The 19,085-nt window shown below is 42.9% G+C and overlaps 1 protein-coding gene across 1 annotated transcript; it reads right to left on the minus strand.

The window, feature by feature from the left end:
* Nucleotides 1–1,799: 1,799 nt before the first annotated feature.
* Nucleotides 1,800–17,908, minus strand: rnf144b (ring finger protein 144B). The gene is made up of 8 exons (XM_083989579.1): nt 17,538–17,908; nt 13,494–13,809; nt 11,923–12,027; nt 10,759–10,819; nt 8,055–8,271; nt 5,512–5,641; nt 4,600–4,689; nt 1,800–2,978 (listed from the first exon to the last, which is right to left on the minus strand). Exons 2-8 carry the CDS (start codon nt 13,671–13,673, stop codon nt 2,814–2,816), a joined length of 948 nt encoding a protein of 315 aa, XP_083845705.1. The 5' UTR covers nt 13,674–13,809; nt 17,538–17,908; the 3' UTR covers nt 1,800–2,813.
* Nucleotides 17,909–19,085: the final 1,177 nt, after the last annotated feature.

The raw sequence follows: 19,085 nt of genomic DNA on the forward strand, positions 1-19,085 counted from the left end.
AAATATACAAATAAATATAGCCTATCTTCTAAATTATTCAGTAAAACCAATTGGGTATGAATCATCATTTTGTGCATTTGAACCCACTGCCATATTATTCCTGCTGGGAGGAAACAGCTCAATATAGCCTACTGGATGTTAGTTTAAAGGTGTATCCTAAATTATGGAGTTTTCCTGTTTGTTTATAAACTTGGTTTCATGGTTTCAGGTAAATAAAGAAAGTGGTGTGCAGACAGGTGATGACTTTTCAGTATTTTACATTTGATTTAAATACTACTGATTCTCTCTCTCTACTTTTTTGTGATAGAAAATATTTCAGGGGAATATGCCATATTCCCCAGGGCAAAATGAGATATCTACCATATAATATAATGATAATGTTTATATGACTGTGAGATTTTCAGGAATTGTGTGTTGTGTTACACTTGTCTTGAATGTGCTGTCCATTGTTACGTGTTGAAAGTGAAACAATTACATATTAACCAGCTCAAGGTTAAATTACACTTCCTTAAACCATTCTCCAGGTATTTGTGATTCTCCTTTTTTGGCATTTACTAAGATTTGCATCATTTCTGTCTTTTCTTTCTCCATAATTGGTGGTGAATTTTAAATTTCTCTCTGAAAAAAAAGAAGAAGAAAATATTTCCCAGGAAATGGCTCGAGGTACAGTATGTATCGCTTAATGTAATAATAATATAGCCTAATGTTTATATGACTATATGTCATATCAGGAGTCATTGTTTGTTGTTTTTCACTTGTCTTGAATGTGCTGTTGATTGTTATGGGTTAGTCCACGTTAAAAGAAAAAAGAAAGTGAAACTATAACATATTAACCAGCTCAGGGTTAAATTACACTTCCTTAAACCATTCTCCAGGTATTCATTTGATTCTCCTTTTTTGGCATTTACTCAGATTTGCATCATTTCTGTCTTTTCTTTCTCCATAATTGGTAGTGAATTTTAAATTTCTCTCTGGGAAAAAAAAGAAGAAAATATTTCCCAGGGCTAAATGGCTCAAGGTACAGTATGTATCACTAATGTAATAATAATATAATGTTTTTATGACTGTATATGTCATATCAGGAATTGTTATTTGTTGTTTTTCACTTGTCTTGAATGTGCTGTTGATTGTTATGGGTTAGTAAAGTGAAACTATAACATATTAACCAGCTCAAGGTTAAATTACACTTCCTTAAACCATTCTCCAGGTATTCTCCTTTTTTGGCATTTACTAAGATTTGCATCATTTCTGCTTTTCTTTCTCCATAGCTGGTAATGAATTTTAAATTTCTCTCTGAAAAAAATAGAAAATATTTCCCAGGGCTAACTGGCTCAAGGTACAGTGTGTATCGCTTAATGTAATAATAATATAGCCTAATGTTTATATGACTGTATGTCATATCAGCATTGTTTGTTGTTTTTGACTTGTCTTGAATGTGCTGTTGATTGTTATGGGTTAGTCCATGTAAAAAAAAAAAAAGAAAGAAAGAAAGTGAAACTATAACATATTAACCAGCTCAAGGTTAAATTACACTTCCTTAAACCATTCTACAGGTATTCATTTGATTCTCCTTTTTTGGCATTTACTACGATTTGCATCATTTCTGTCTTTTCTTTCTCCATAGTTGGTAGTGAATTTTAAATTTCTCTCTGGAAAACAACACATTTTCACTTCTGTACTGTCAACCTTTAATGCCCTTGTGACCTTTTTTTGTTTTTGTTTTTTTACAAGGACAAAAGTGAGGAAATGAGCCATGAAACTGTAAATAAGACACCAATGGGTTCCATACAGTGTGTTTATTTTCATTACAATGGCGCTTTCTTTTTTTTTCTTCTTTTTTTTTTATAAAATATCTGATGCAGAAACATCAACAGAAATGTAGAAATGATACCATACACACATAAATCATAAATACATACCATAAGTAACACACTGTAGAAAAGTACACATTATCCTTTCGAGCCTTTGGTCTGGAACATACGCCAGGTGGAGACACCAAACATTCGCAGAAGAAAAGTTCTCTGTGCACCACAGAAGCCCTATCATAATTCATATCGGTATAGAATATACAGTGCACACATGATGCCATTTGCCTTCTACCAGTATGAAAGAATGTCTTGCTGTTTTTTTATTTTATTTTTTATTTTTTAGGGACTTTACAACCCTGTGAGATCCTGACTGACGGTTGTCCATTTTCATAATGCTCACATTTTTTTGCATAAGATAATTAAGGATAGAATGGAAGGCAAAGCAAATACAACCAAGCACCAGGCACTGAAGAGTGAGGCACTTGAGCACCTAACGCCTGTCGTTTGGCATCATGACATTTGGCACATGAGGGTGGCATTGCACTTTTAACTGCATGTGTGTGTGGGAAAGAGAAAGAGAGAAGAAAAGAGAGAAAGAAAGATAGAGAAAGATCGAGAGCCCTTGCTACAGAAAACTCTCACCGCCTTCCCCCTTACAACTTGTGAGAAAGAGAAAGAGAGAAGAAAAGAGAGAAAGAAAGAAAGATAGAGAAAGATCGAGAGCCCTCGCTACAGAAAACTCTCACCGTCTTCCCCCCTTACAACTTGTTGTGCATCTGTCCACATCTACATGAGTGAGTTACATTCATTCTCTTCGTATTTACACTTCCACCGTCAACGCCATCCCCCCCCCTTCTTCCTGCTGCTGAGGCGTCCAGAGTTACAGGGGGGGAAAAAAAGTGCTCCATTGTTCAAAAAAGTTTATTCGTTTTTCCACGATTTGCACATGCGCTTGTTGGTTTTCCCCCGGACCGGGCCAATGAGGAGGAGGAGGAGGAGGAGCCGTTAGGATGTGGAGGAGTCCGGCTGGCCGAGGTCGCTCTTCCTCTTCTTCTTCTTCTTGCCTCTGCAGGGTTTGCAGACGCAGCAGAGGATGCAGGGAGAGGCCAGCAGCAGCAGAGGAGACGTCACCAGCACGATGATGCTGACGCCCACCAGGATTCCCACAACCTGATGGAAGAACAGCGACAACAAAGCCACAAAAAGATGTCATTTAACAATAGTCCGCTCACTCAGAGGGCAAAGCCACGGAAGAACGATCTCTGGTTTTCAACAGATGTTTTAGTTTTATAGTCTGCAACTTTATTACTTTGCTTCACTCCCCTTTTAATTTCTGCACCAACAAATCACTGTTATATATCCGTGCTGTTAGACAAATTCCCTCGGCCTGCGTCTCTGCACTGAATTCTCCATTAGGTTAGTAAGATTATAAAATGTACAGTGTGTAATACTGCAGCACTTTACATAATGAGGGGAGGCCGCTTTATGGCACAAGCGGACACCCCTTGTTCACATACTTTTTTTTTTTTTTTTACTGGTCTGGGCCGAGCTCCTCAGTTCTAATAAAAGAAAAAACTTGGAGCTAAATTATACAACAACATTTTTAAGTGCGCTTCCAACTTTGTGGTAACAATTCTTCGGAGGGCTCTTTCCTGCTGTTGAACATGGTTTTTTTTTCCAAATTTGGTGCGAATAGAAAGAACTTGACTTGTAGCAACTGAGCCGATCCAACACCTGTGTGGGATGAACGAATGGGAACACGAGCCAAGACTTAAGTGCCCCAAATACAGCTGATCTCGCTACCTCACGACTATTATTCACAGTGTCCATATACTTTTGGCCATGTTGTGTGAACCGGTAGTAAGTGTAGTCGTATAGCACGTAATTCACATCTAAATTTAGTCAATGTACAATGTACAAGTGGAGCAGAACGCTCCGTTCATGTGCCGCAGTGTTTGGAAGCAGCTCAGAGGGAGTTACCGTGGCCGGAGGAATTCGTGACAAGCAGATTGTAAAACCTAAAGGACCTGTTAAGCAAGGGTGTGACCGAGTCTGCCATGAGCTGTGCTCCAAGGAAACAACCGCGCCGTTGTGCCTCGACAAACCTTCACAAAACACTTTAACAAACGCAGGCACGCCGGGACACAATGACCTTACAAACTTGATACTAATCATGTGAGAATGGCACCGAAGCAGCCGGGGGAAAGTGGACGGAAAAGTAGGTCTGGCAGCCAATTGTGATTGTTTTGCCGAGTGGGTGACGTCACGACGGGGGGGCGAAACTTGAGATTAATGCCGGGATTAGTTCAGCTTTTTTGTCTGACGAAGGATTATTTGGGCACGCCGGTTGGAGAACAACAAACCACTGACAACAACGAGCTAAAAACAAGACTTCACGGGGAAAATGCATTAAAAAAAGGCTTCAAGTAGCAGCTGATAAACAAAACGGAGCTAATGATTGTTTCACTGAGGCTTCGCTCGCTACGCAGTGTCAGTTCTTCTATTGTCCTCAGCAGCAAGTGTTTCAACAGAGACTGAAGTGAACTGACAGTCAAACAGTTCATCTGGGCCTGAGTCCAATTCCTGGTGGTGTGATGGAACAGTTTTACTAAAATCAAACCCATGCATGGAACAACAACAACCGCTCATGGCCGGGGCGGCGCTGCGGGCTAATCCACACAGACAATGACTGCGTCACCACAACCCCCCCACCCCACCTCATCCCATCCCCACCCCCTGAAATTAATACTGTGTGTCTGTCTGCTGTGTGGTGTCTGCTGCGTGGCCTCACCTGCGCTCTGTTCCACATCACAGAGGCCCTGGAGTGTCCCAGCTTGTTTCTGCACGGTCCCTTATCATAATGCCTCAAGAAGATATCGCCCTGTATTTACAAAACACACACATGCTGAGACTGGAAATCTACAAAACACAGAGCATCTTCAAACAAGACAGTGAGACTGAGATGTTTTTTTTAACTTAAAGGGATAGTTCAACATTTTGGCAAATTGGCCCATTGCCATAATCCCTATAGTCATAGCAGTAGGTTCATTACCTTTATTTGTCGGTGCAAGCTATTTTTTAGAACGGCAGAGCAGAGCCGTGAGCTGCTCAGAGCTACGCTAAGGAGGCTCATGGGATTTCTTGGTTTCTCTCATCAAACTCATCAAATACACAATCCAACAACTCCAAAACGCTCTGGTGGACAAGTTGTGACCTGCACATTCACCACTCTATGAGATAATAACAGAACGTTACGAGACAGAGTTGTTTTAGAGGTAAATTAATGCAAAACTGCTGATGTGTGTTCCTGTCGGGGGCAGTTTTTCATCAAGCAGTCTCTGCATTTACCTCAAAAACAACTCTGTCTGGTAACGTTCTGTTATTATCTCATAGCGTGGTGAATGTGCAGGTCACAACTTGTCCACCAGAGCGTTTTGGAGTTGTTGGATTGTGTATGTGTGATGAGTTTGATGAGGGAAACCAAGAAATCCCATTAGCCTCCGTAGCGTAGCTCTGAGCAGCTCACGGCTCTGTTCTGCCGTTCTAAAAATAGCTTGCACCGACAATTAAAGGTAACAAAGCTACTGCTATGACTATAGCGATTATGGCGATGGGCCAATTTGCCAGAAGGTTGAACTATCCCTTTAATTAAAAAAAGTCTGATTATAGTGTGTGTGAGGTGTGGGGTTGCAGTGGGACTCACATCCAGATTCTGCAGACAGTACCAGCAGAAGGTGTGTTTGCAGCTTTTACACAGCATCTGTGCACAGCCCTGGTTCCTCTCGATGTAGACGCCGCACATGGGACACTGTTTGATGGGCATGTCGGATTGGCTGTGGATGGAGAGAGAGAGACACGGGAGAAAGCAGGTATGCAGTTAGTCGTGTTGAGAGTATGAAGCCATGAAGGCCTCAGGAGTCTCCAGACAGAGTGTGAAATCTTTATTTAGCAGCAGAGCGAGGGGGTCAGTGCTCACTTTGAGCTGGGCTAATTATTTTGGGAGGCAAAGGTATGAAGGAGGGATTCTCTGAGTACAATTCAGAGCCAGAGCGACTATACTGGCAACCGGAGGTGTTCCTGTGGCTGTGCTATACAAAGCATCACACACATAACAAAGAAATGTCCCACAAAATGCCTTTAAACCTACTTCAACTGATTTGTTTGGCTAAACCAAACCTGTGAACACTAACACTAACACAAGCTGACGTCTTTATATCATCTGTGAAAGTAAAAGCGGTCCTCCTCACTGTCTGTTTAACTCCTAAGGGGAACTGAGGTGTCTGTTGTTTGGTGCCGGACAGATAATGTGAAAATGTTTGTAAGAGCTCGACTCACTTCACTTAACTTTCACATGAGAACAGCTTTGGCGCTTTGGGGGGTCTCTGCGTCCCCGCGCACGTCACCAATTTTATTAGAGATTAAAACAGATCTGGTGCAGCGGCGGATGCTCTCTCCCTGGATGGATGGAGCGAGCCAGCGAGCAAACAGGCCAATCAAGGTAATTAAAGCATAAAAGGCGACAAGATGTCTATGTGAAACTATTTAAACTGCTTCCTTAAACTGCTGCTGTGGCTACTTCATCAACTGAAAAAATATGGTGATAGGGTAATGTGACTTGCCACAAACCAACAAGGAAACAACAGCTTCTCTCAGACTGAAAGTGAAAGTGGTTAACAAGAACATTGAACTGACGTGACACAGAAGAAGCAGCTCTGCATCGGCCTAGGGAAAGCAGAGCTTCAAAATGAGCTGAATTAATACATAAAATATATGAAAATCTAATGAAATTATACACTTTTTTTATAGCTAGTCAAAAAAAACAAGGGGTATCTGTAAAATCCTGGCTACAGGTCCGGTACAATAACACCATGTTTTGATGACTAAACCTGGAAGCTGGTAAATTCATATCATGTTCTTGAGATCAAACCCAAAACCACTCTCTGGCCACGTCTGCACTCTCCTCCACATCCAGCACCGTTCACAGCAACCACAGCCTCACAGTCTGTACAGTGGACTAATTAGTTCGGTGCTCATCCTTCATCTCCCTTTGGCACAGAGACAATTGAATACCAATATAACTCAGCGACTCTCCGATGGCATCGGTCCGACTGGCAGCGCCGCGGCTCAGTAATGTAAGTGAACATCGGGGGACTACACAGAGGGCACTGCTGAGGAATACTTGGCTATTAATCCTGAAATAATGTTTGTGCTCAGCCTGCAGGCCGCACAGGGAGAGGAGCAACTACACATCACTTATATAATACGATCCATCCAATATGCACATCGCTGCCACAGGAGATTACATAGAAGGGGTGGGTTTCCCCCTCATAAAATAAAATAATGGATTCGAAAAGGTAATAAAAGAACAAACATGTATCAGCTTTTTAGAATTTAAATGATCAATAAAAGCAATTGATGTCATCATCATGAGTTACATCTCTGTTTACAGTGGTAACAAGTGACTCTTTGTGGACACACACTCAGTATGAACTCACACACTCATCCTGCTTTCAGCACAGTGTCGTCTTCACAGTGCAGCTCAGACTGTGTGGCCTCGGGCAGCGGGTGGTGGGCGGTGGGCGGGCCGGTGGGTGGGTGACTAAACTAAACCCAGTGGTGGACAGTAACGGAGTAAATTTACTTGAGTACTGTACTTGATATCCAGAGGATTTGTACTTTACTTGAGTATTAGATTTCTTTGGTACTTATTACTCTTACTTGAATACATTTCCAAGACAAATATTTTTACTTACTTACTTTACTTACTACAAGTTAATTTCTAGGAAGGCTGAAAAATACTTGTTACTTTCAGGTCTTTTTCTAAAATCCTATTGGACACAAGCTGTGTTTGTCAAAGAAGGAAACCCTAACCCCTAAAAGCAGCACATCAGTGCAGCTGCTTTCAAAGAGTTCATTCTCAGAAACAAGAGTTAAAAGCTCCTTTAATTCATTTAGAAAAAAAATATAGTAATTCATTGATGTGAAAAATAAGAAATTTACTCTTACTCTTATTTTTACTTAAAGTAAATTTAAAAGCATGTACTTTTGGATACTTAAGTACCTTTAAAAGCATGTACTTTTTTACTCTTACTCAAGTAACATGTCAACTGAGCTACTTTTACTTGTAACGGAGTAAATTTTGACCAGCAGTATTTGTACTCTTACTCAAGTACTGGGGTGGAGTACTCCATCCATCTCTGTCCATCTCTGACTAAACCAAACAGGCAGCACACCCCCTTGACTGACCTGCTTTCATGTGAGGGAGTGGGCAGTGACATCATGGGCTGGCGCTCGGGGCAGGTGTGGCCGTCCTGCCACGGCCCTCGGCAGCCGGAGCAGAAGACGGTGTGGCAGGTGAGGCAGGGCACGGCGGTGGGCTGGCCCTCGGTGCTCGGCTGCACCGTGCACACCGCCTGGCACTCCATCACCGGGCACCAGGCTTTACTGGGGTCCAACTTCACTCCTGCAGAAAGAAAAGATGAAAAAAACAAAAACAAATGAGTCGTGTTTCATTGCTGGTTCACAAATGGGATGATTGGATGTTTTTTTCTCTCTTCTATATCACTGTAAATCATGAATATCTTTGGGAGACAAGAAAATCAAGTGATCAGATTAATATAATAATGAAAACAATCCTTAAAAGCAGCCTTGAAGACAAGACTGTAATAACACTAGTTTTTTGTTGTTGTTTTTTTGACTGCTCCTCACTCTACTTCCCCCGCTTGAGGACAAGGGTCAAGGTCAAGGTTACTTTATTTATAGCCTTTGGTTAATTTGCAGTTAATCAGCCTCATCAAACATTAAACAACATTCACAAACAGCACAGGAGATATAACAGGAGACATAAAGTGACGACAGTGCTCAGGGCTAATATACAGCAGTAAAAACCAGATGGGGTTGAAATAAAGGAGAGATAATAACAGAGGAGTGAGAACAAGATAAAAGAAATGACAAATAATCACTAAAAAACACATCCAAGTTAAATAAGGTATGTGAGCCATCAGAGTTACTTGCACTCTACCGACCTTATAGCAATGTGTTATGCAGTAACAGTTCTCCACATACACAAAAATTAAGTGGGTACAAATACAAAATAAGTATGCTTTACCACTATCCCAGTCTGTGGGGCTGTACCCAGGTCAGTGGGCAGCCTACAATAAACATTAGAGGAGCTACGACAGTGTGCAGACTTCACCCTTTTTTTTCCAAAAGTCTACTTGTTTGTTAGTCTGCACCTGCAATACTTTGGATGTGCGTGCCGTGCTCTATCCCACTAAGGCGTACTCAGGTCAGCCCTGTGGTCATCTGCTATCTTGTTCACAATGATGCCCACGCTTGCTGATAGTCAGCTGGTATGTTAAACATGCACATTCTTGGCTTAGCCTGACTTCATGTTAACATCTGCTAGTTGGCACCCAAATACCGTGTTTGACATCTAAACCTGCAGGCTGATAAAATACTCTCATGTATCTGTGTATGTAGATCAAACCTAAAACCACTTCAACCACCACTGCCTCACTACAATGCGCAGGCTGTAGGTCTTTTTTTTTCATTTACCTTTATTTATACAGGTAAAATCTCATTGAGGGTCTCATTTACAAGAGAAGGTAGGTAGACAGCAGCAAACACAAAGTTACAGACTAACTGAACGTACAAGAGACAAAACACCAACGTTAAGACAATTAATGCAAATTACAAAAGTGCAAAAAAGAATAAAGCTAGTAAAGTACATGTGCAGACCCCCCACAGACCGTCTCACCAGCCTTCCTACAAGTAATTTGAAGTATTTTGAAAGTCCCCTAGAGGAATAAAGCTGGACAGCTTCAGCCTCTGCTGGAGCATGTTCCAGTTTGCAGGTGCAGCGGAGGAGAACGCCTTTTTGCCAAGTTCGGTACGGACTGAGGGGATGGTAAACGTGATGTAGTCCAGGGACCGGAGGCTACGATCAGACTGTTTCCGTGTCATATATGTGGACAAATAGGAGGGGAGCAGTCCAATGATGGATTCATAGATAAATAGATACCAGTGAGTGGTCATATTGTGCTCAAAGGCGTGCTAAATTTTCATAAACTGACAAGGCAGGCCAGGGCTAGCTGCTAAGATTAAAAAAAACACGTGATAGTGACAGGTGTTTCACAATAAGACATTTCAGACTGGACCAAAATGGTGAACAGACCAACCAACCAAATGACACTGCAATCCCTGGCTTGCATGACTAGAGAACATAACAACAACTAAACCGAACTAAAACACGTGTTTCTCATTTCCTGAACTGTAAGAAAGGATAGTCCGAGTGTAAAATGCTCAGAAAGAAATCGGCAAAAAAAACAAACCCAAAACCTCTGATGTGCTTCAAAACAAAAACAAAAACCAGCACTTTTACAGGCTGACTCATAGCTCATATATTCGAAACAGGCATTAGACTTTGCACTTATTCATGCTTCGAATGATACCAGTCTCATGATTTATGGTATGAGTAAACAATAACTGCGATTGGTGCTGCAAAGCATATTGGTAGGCCTTCTGCGCAACTAGAAAAGACCAATATAGCTGCAGGACAAACTGAGCTCAGTTTGCAATTTGTAAATGTCAACAGAAAGAAACCTATTTCAACAGATACCCCAGGCCTCCAGCACTGGACCAAGAGGGGAATTTCCCTTCAAAACATATCTGCAATACAAGTGTGATCAGTTACACCACAGGCCATAGGCGGGCTGCATTTTCATTTTACTGTACAATCGAGAGTTCATTGCTTCAGATTTCTCAGAAGAGTTAAAGTGTTAAAGCCGTTCAGTCTCAATAACCTGCTGAATAATACAGGAGGTCCCACGGTAGGTAGGTATGTGGAGCTCTGTCAGGCATTACACTAATGCCCCCGGCTGAAGCGTGACCTGAAATAACCCCCATGCCTGTCAGCAGCCATCAGCATGCTAAATGCAACGACACCTACCTCTCTCAAACTTCAGACGCTGATACAGCTCCACCTGATCGGCTGCAGCCAGGCTGGCTATCTGCAATCACAGAGCAAAGGAAAAGCACCTTAGTCATAGTTTGCTCAGTTTCAGCTCTGACTAATACATTTTGCGTGAAACCTTTGGTTTAAAAATAAACGACAGCACAGCACAACCCAGAATTTGAAAACTGAAATAACACGAGAACATAAGTATTCAGATCCTTTGCTGTACAGTAGGTCATTCAGGTGCTGTTAAATTCTTTTATTCATCTTTGAGATTGTTCATCACCTTCATTTGAGTCCAGCTGTGTTGAATGAAATGATTTGGACAGGATTTGGAAAGACACAAAGGCCTCACAGTGCATATCAGAGCAAAATGAGATCCATAAGGTCGAAGGAACTGCCCCAAGAGGCAGAGTTGTAGCAAGACACAGATCTGGGCAAGGTTTACACAAAACATTCTGTGTGGTGCAGATTGATGAGGAATTTTTCTTTTATTGATTTCAACATAAAAGTTGCAACATAACAGTGAAAAATTGAAGGGGGTCTGAATACTTTACGCACCCACTGTAAAAATCAAAACAATTATAACTCGGACTAAAGGTCAATGAGTAATGTTCAAGAGGCTTCACTTAAAGAAGATTTATAAACGAGGAAGCGAGTGGCAGAATTTCCACTGGTTTGTGAAACAGCAGGTTATGCTTCATCTTTGACACACTAATTATGTCGAAGCTTGTTGTCCTACAGCTCATGGAGTTTCACTTTCTGTCTGACTGCTCCACATTATTACCACACTCTTCACACGCAAAAAGCAAGGAGAATTTCCTCTGAAATGTTGTTAAGGCAGGATTTTCACAACACACACACACACACACACACTTGGATCATTCAGCCCACACAATTTTAAAAACAGAAGGCCCAAATTTGTAATTTGGCTCGCAGCGCTATGGACTGGAAACAAAGTGGTTGAGCCAGCAACTGAGAAACACGAGGAATATTCCTGAAGGTTTCCCAAGAAGGAAGCCCAAAAAACGTTCGCCTCAAACAGCCTTTTAGTTTGTGCGTCAACATTATTTTTGTATTTTATGGCGTCTGCAGACTCGCTTGCTTTTTTTGGTTTCACTCATGACCTACATATCATCGGTTCTTAACGGGACATACCTCAGGGTCCAGTAGCACTCCGGTCTTTTGGCAGGCCATATCTGGGCAGGTGATGGGTGCCCCCCCACCCTCCATGATGGCCAGTCGAACATACTGCTGCAAACACTGGAGAGAGGGAGACACAGATATTGAACCGTAGTACTATATAGTGCACCACAAAGGTCTCGCCCTTGCATGTAATAATCATATATTTTAAACACAAAAACACACAACAGATCAAAATGTGAGAATCTGCTATTGACAAAATTAATGTAGTAATTAAATGCAAAGACCACTGAGAGGTCAAGCTAAATGTCACATAAACGCGAGTTCCTTCTCAGCAATCACACGTCAAAAGTCATATGTTACCTCAGCCACGAAATATGGACGGCCGGGAGGAACAGTGTAAACATTGCACAAGGCCAGACAGTTTAGAGGAACAGAAAATAAAAAAACATGTAGATGTCACTTTTCTGTGGAAGCTGAGGAATAAATGTGTTTACATGAGTCTGCTAAAAGCAAACTCGTGCTCATCGTGTGCTTTCTAATAACATGAGGAACTGCTCATCCATAAACTGGACTGGAATTCTTTAAAAAAAAAAAAAAGAACAACCATAAACAATAGGCTGTTTGCATGAACTTGACCCAAGAAGATACAGTATTTCAGGTTTACACAATGCAGTCCAACTGATAAGCAGGCTTTTAAAGTATCCAGGTCCCTCCTTCCTCCCCTGTGACACTTGTGTACTGTATGTGCGTGTGCCTGTGTGTTATCTGTGTGACCTTGTGTGTGCAACGCTGACAACTTCGCTAGCATGGACTCAGATTAACAACACCTGCCACTATCTGACAACCTTTCTGTGTCAGGGCACAACAGCAACATCTCAGTCTCTATATACATGTATCAGACCTGAACAGTGTACTCTGTGATAGTAATAAACTAAAACTAGTTTTTAAAAGTTTTGTCACATTTGAAACCACTTCCAGGAGATGTTTGCGAGCTCCAAGAGGCTTGTTATAAAAAACTGAACAAAACAAAACAAAAAAACAGCTTGGACAAATCATCAAAAGTTCAAAAAAAAAAAGAAAAAAGTCTGGGGACAATTTAAAGAGAACCAATGTGAGAGAAAGCCAGTCCTGTGTTGAAATCGCTTCATTTCACTTCACTCACTTCAACATGCGAGATTCACCCAAAAGAAAAAGGATCTAAAAAGGATCTATTTTAAGATCCTAAAGCAGGAAGTGGTGCCGCAATAAAGAGGAGCATCCCATTCCAAGTAATTTTAATACGCTGGAGATTTGCCTGAATTGCCCCAAAATAAAAAGTCTGGTGTTGGATCTTTTGTGAAATCCTCTCCGCCCACAGAGAGTGACTAAAAACATGAGCAATATAAGCAGAGGATAAAGGCTTTTATTTCTAAATTTAGCCCGGATGATTCCCATTCGGCTTCAGTAACAAAAGTTCACAGGTTTTATTCCCATAGCAGCCATTGTGTACATTTAAAAAAAAAAAAAAGCATTATTTAAAAGTAAGTAAATACCATTTACCAGTGAGTAAATATCTTAAATGCACTCAAGAGGTCTCGACTTACTGCTGTGCAAAATCTGCAGTTGCAGCTTCGCAGCTCCCTGGTGGCTGCGGATGGGTGCTCACTGAGGCACAGCTTGCAGAAGACCTCGGGCGACAGCTGGGAGTCAGCGGCGCCGGCCTCGGGGGTCCCGGGTGCCGAGTCCCTGGCATCCTGGGTCAGGGTGGGACTCCTGCTGGCCATGTAGGGTGGCGAGGCAGGCGAGGAGGAGGAGGAGGAGGAGGAGGAGGAGGAGGAGGAGGAGGAGGGAAGTCCGGAGGGATCAGGCTGCTCCTAGCACTTCTGCTAGGGACGGAGAGGAGCTACAGCCTCCATATTCCTAGAAGCAGAAACAGCAGAAGTCTATTTGTGCTGCTCCTTTTGTAGCACTTCACATAACTACAACACCGCACCTTATTTCTGGAACCTCATTCCTTCCAGTAACTTATTATGTACCAACTGTGACGACTTCATTTGACCCTGTGGCAGAACACAGCCATTGTCCCGCTGCCTCGGATATGAATTAGTCATTATTCAAAGATGGTGTGGTGCCAACAAAATATAATTATGCGTAGTTATTATTGCACCAATCGATTACTCATCATATGTGTTGTTTTTGGTTGTTGTTGCTGTAATTAATTAAGTACCATAGATTCCATATTCAAGGCCAAATTCCAGAGGCTGTGTTTACCGAACCCTTACAGTCAAAACGACAGGCCCCTCGCTCATTCTGACAGGAAGAATCGATCAATTGAACATGTTATAAAGGGGACATATTATGGAAATATCCCTTTTTGAAGGCTCTTTAACATATATCTGGGTGTTTGTCTTGCCTTCCAGCCCCCACAATGTGAGAATTTACAAAAGAAATCTGTAATGTTCAGACTCCCTAAGTTGAAATCCACATGTTTTTTACGAGCTGTTCCCTCAGTTGTCTTCCAGTGATGTAACAAGGATTCAAATTTGCATAACCCCACCCCTACCTGGGACCGGTAAAATGGGGGCGGGGCAAGCAGTGGTTCATTTGCATTTAAAGGGACAGGCACTGAAACCAGCTGTTCTTTTGAGAGTATAAACAGAAAGCTGTGATGTTTGATCCTTGGGGTATTTTGACCAAAAGCATGCCACAGATATGTCTTTAAGACACCTGGGAACTATTTAAATTTGTGGAAAGCGGGCAGAATATGTCTCCTTTAAATCGAGGTTCATGGAGCTACAGAATATTTGTTAAGTATGTAACGTCAACATCCAGCAAGAAGGATGGAAAAAGAGGGGAACTTCACTCTAATCTTGTAAAAACTCTTGTACATATAGGCTACAGTAGATGACAAAGGTTGGGTGAAATAAATGAAAAAATGTGTATTAGACTAAGAATCACCCTGTCACCATCCAGCACACAGCAGTGGTTTGACCTGAACATGACGTTAGTGAAAAGTTTAGTGATTGTAGTAGTAGACTCAACTGTAGTTTTGCAGTTGTTTGGTCATAAACCAAAGCAATGCAAGGTTTCTCCTTTCTAAATTTAGATCAGTAGTGGTAGCTGCTGGCATGATTGTGATCTTAATGCAACGTGTTAGTATTTTTAACTTTGGCAAAGAGCTGGATGGAAAGTCAAAGGATCACCAAGGATTTCAAATTTTATCCTGTGAGGAACATATAAATATCACAGAGTAATTCGTTCAGCTCATTCATAAAACATTCAACCTCATGATTGCACACAAGGGGGTCCCTTAAGTCTTTAGCATTTCATCCACTTGTGGCCCAGAAAGTCTGGAGAAAAATCCTGTGATAGGATCTGAGGTCCTACTGTACGTCATTCTGGAGCAGTCATGTGGTGCACTGACTAATGAAGAGATTGACATTCATGTTTCTTGAAAAAGGTCAGAAAAACAAAAACAGTTTAATTACGGGGCCAGACATGAATGCAATCTGTGATTTCCGTCTTTAGTTACCAGACAGACTTTGTGCTCTAGTTACATATTTTGGGACAGCAGAGGCCGGAGGTGGGTGGATAATAAAGGCCTAATCTGGCATTAACTAAAGTCACCAAAAATGTTTTTTAAATCATCCCTTTTGGTTTGATTTGGCTTCCCAATCCCAAAAAGCATGAGAAATAATAACGCCATAATCTCGGATTTGTGATTAATCCCGTAGATAACAGTGGTTAGACACAGAACAGGGTCACACAGGAAACAGTGGCGTTAAAAACACAAACACACACACTGTGGCCTAAGCGTCTGTTGAAATCACACATTATCCCACACACACTGTGTGTTCTCTCTTTCAGCCGGCCCCGGCCAAAACTTTGGGAGCAGTTTGGTTCGATACAGCCACTGCCACTGACCCCCACCACCACCAGTGCCCTAAATATTTCAGTGAGTGCTTTTTTATTGTCTACTATTGATCCCTGATGGCATACGTGCAGACCACTGATGGTGTGGTGGTGGTATTTCTGCACCGTCATGGGGTATCCTGTCCTGTACTGCTCTCAGACAGGCGTGCCGAGCCAGCGAGCAGCAGCAGCAGCAGCAGCAGCAGCAGCACGTCATCATCCCACAATGCTGTCAGCCCAGCCTCCCCTCTGTGCTACACAACCGGCTCCACGGCCTCCACGAGGGAAAATAACAGGTTTCTTGTTGCCGTGCGGAAAGTCCTGTGTGTTTTAATAGCAGGGTGAAGCCTGTCATTACACAGCAACTTTACATTTCAGACAAACCTGATTACCTGGCTGGGAGTCCATCTTTGAATGAATCAACTGACAAGACAGTCGTCCCCCTTTCTATGTGACAGATATTATGCAGTTTAGTTGATAATGAAACGCTGAATTAATCAGCACCTTATGATCATTTGATCCTGGTGACATGATGCAATGATTGGATTTAAGAGGACTGAGCGTGGTGTGTGAACGCACCCCACCCCTGAATGTTTGCACATGGGCCTACATTTAAATATTTGAAATGTCAAGTCAGTAGAAACGCTGACAAACACACGCCTGAATGGAAAGTCCCCTTGTATCAATGCTGATCTTGGAAAAGCTCATCCTGACTGCAGACTTCCCTGCCCTTTAAGAAAAAAAAAAAAAAAAAAAAAAGCCAATCAAACTGAGAATAAGAGCCGGCATTCAATCTCGAAACCGTCACTGTTGGTTGGGAGCAGCTATTCATGATTAATCAAAACGCCCTTGTGTGTGCAAACAGTCCCTTTTTAGGTGTGGAGCTGACCATTCAGTGATTAGCAGTCCTCACGGATCAAGGCTTTAGGATGGCATTCCTGCCATGGGTTTGTTGGGGGGGATCAAAGCATCATTGTTGCCCAGAGAGGCAGAGATGGAAAACCAGATCTGCCCGGTGAAAAGCTGCTGCTGCCGCTGCCGCTTTCACACAACACAGACTGCTACTGTGCTGGAGAGGAGGCAGCTGGGCAAGTGTGCACAGGGAGAGTGTGTGTGTCTGTGTGTGTAGGCTACTAGCAGCATTTATACGGCATCATTCACACACAGCTGCAGTCACTCTCCTTGTCCTGTTTCTGGCCCAATAACCTGTACGTGTGCTTTTTTTTGGGGGGGGGGGGGGTTGAGTCTGAAACAAGAGCAGATAAAGCTGAAAGAGAGCAGCAGGGAGGAAATGAAGCACACCTTCATTAAAGTGCAGCTGCACTACTTTTTTAAAACAGTGCAGGGGGCTGATCTGATTTAAAGGTATGGTCGGTGGTTTCTTCTTTTTTTTTTTTTTTTAAAGTGCAGTAGCCATATTGATATTCACCATTGAACAACAGTGTAATATCCAGTGTATGACAACTAAACAGTGCAATCAAACAGAGCTTTACATGAAACCTGACACATCATCTGCATCATCCCCTCTCAAGGTTGCATACTCGCATAGGTCAAAACCGAAACACTGACGCATTCATTACACTTACACACTCACAAACGGCCTCGGTCCAGCAGCAGCAGCAGCAGCAGCAGACAAAAGCCAGCTGAGCAGAGGAGACACACACACATACACAGAGAGACATAGACACACACAGACATAGACATACACACACAACAGAGGTGGTGGGGGGACCTACCTTTCTCGTGGACCACTGGGTGTAGGAGCTGCTGCCCAAGTCCAGATCCACCACAGCCGCAGTGCTCCTATTACTGTGGCACACACACATGTGTTGGTTGAGAGACAGTCTTCTGCTGCTGCTGCTGCTGTTATTGTTGTTGTTGTTGTAAAAGCCCTTCTTTCTTTGCTGTCAACGCTTCTCACACACGCAGCAGGCAGCACCAGGCTCAGAAGAGAAAAGCTGAAACCATGTTGTTGAAGCGTCCTGCTCGCTGCTCTCTGCTGCTCCGTACGTGCGTGTGTGTTTGTGGGTGTCTCTTCTGTTTTGTTTCCATCCAGGAAGCTGTGTTACTGCCACTGCCGCCGCTGCTGCCTCTGCTGCTGCTGCTCTAGTCTCCACAGATTTCCCCTCTTCACTGCTCCTGCTGGTTATTTCACTGAACTCGTGCTGCGTTCAGGGACAGTCGGAAAAACGGCTCACAAGCGGTGTAGTAGCTTGGCGCCCTCTACGATCAGTTCTGGTACTGCCTCCTTATAATAACTTCTGAAACTCTTATTCATTTTAGTTCAGGGGCAAAAAAAACAGCACAATTTGATCTCAAGTGGGCCGGACCATTAAAATAATAGCATGAAAACCTATAAATAAAAAGAACAGAGGTAAATTTTCCTATAAAGATGTTTACAGTTAATGGACCATCTTTTTACGAAACATATTATGAACAACCTGAAATTGCTGGATAAAATTTTGTGCAATTTCAAGAATATTATGCCTCTTCTGTCCTCTATGTAATTTTCACACTTGGCCAATTCATCATGAGGGCCGGATTGGCCCCCGGGCTGCACATTTGATACCCCACCCCTGCTATTGATAGCTTTCACTGACGTCACGTCCCAGGGGCCTGGCGGTCAAAAAGCAACATTCCAAAGTGGCCCCGCAATGGACTTTCTATGGACAAACAACCGAGTAATGACTTAAATCATCTGTCAGCGGCCGAGAAAGAAAGATATAAAAACAACTTTGAAGTTTTGGGCACTTGTGACCCATATTCAACACCAGCTGCTGTATACCAGCTGTTTAAAATGACCAGTTCCCTGCCGAAGCTCCAGTTGGGCGATGTATTACCTGGTGGAGAGTCATCATCCTCCACCGCTTGCAACCAATACCTCCGGTGTTATGGCTCAACTGGTTTCTGATTAAAAGCCCCATTTTGTAGTTTTTTTTTTTTATCTTAAAATAATGTTTCTGAACTCATTGAAGTGGTAGAAATGTACCTGTAACTTTCCTGTACGGGAACACCGTCCTGGTACCGCAGCTCCGCTGAGCTCCACAGCTGAGCTCCAGCCCACTGAGCCCAGGCTCCCTGCTCCTCTCACCCACAAACCAGAGCCCTTAGCTGGGCTGCACGGTGACCAGCTGCCCCCCTCCCCCCGGAGCTTTGCTACGCACCGCTACCGACGGCAACGATGACGGCGGTCCGATAGCAGCAGGACCGGCGGCGGCGGCGGCGATGGTAACCCGGCGGGACCGCCCGCCACCGGACACGGCAACAGCACCGCCCGCGGCGGC

Source organism: Trachurus trachurus (genome assembly GCF_905171665.1).
Source record: "Trachurus trachurus genome assembly, chromosome: 16".
Taxonomy (NCBI): domain Eukaryota; kingdom Metazoa; phylum Chordata; class Actinopteri; order Carangiformes; family Carangidae; genus Trachurus; species Trachurus trachurus.

Excerpts from the sequence above, each read along its gene's own strand:
- rnf144b (XM_083989579.1), bottom strand. The coding sequence starts at position 13,673 with ATGGCCAGCAGGAGTCCCACCCTGACCCAGGATGCCAGGGACTCGGCA. Across the intron at positions 10,820-11,922 it reads GAGTGCTACTGGACCCTGAG|ATAGCCAGCCTGGCTGCAGC; the intron begins GTATGTCCCGTT and ends CTGTGATTGCAG. Across the intron at positions 8,272-10,758 it reads GCGTCTGAAGTTTGAGAGAG|GAGTGAAGTTGGACCCCAGT; the intron begins GTAGGTGTCGTT and ends TTCTTTCTGCAG.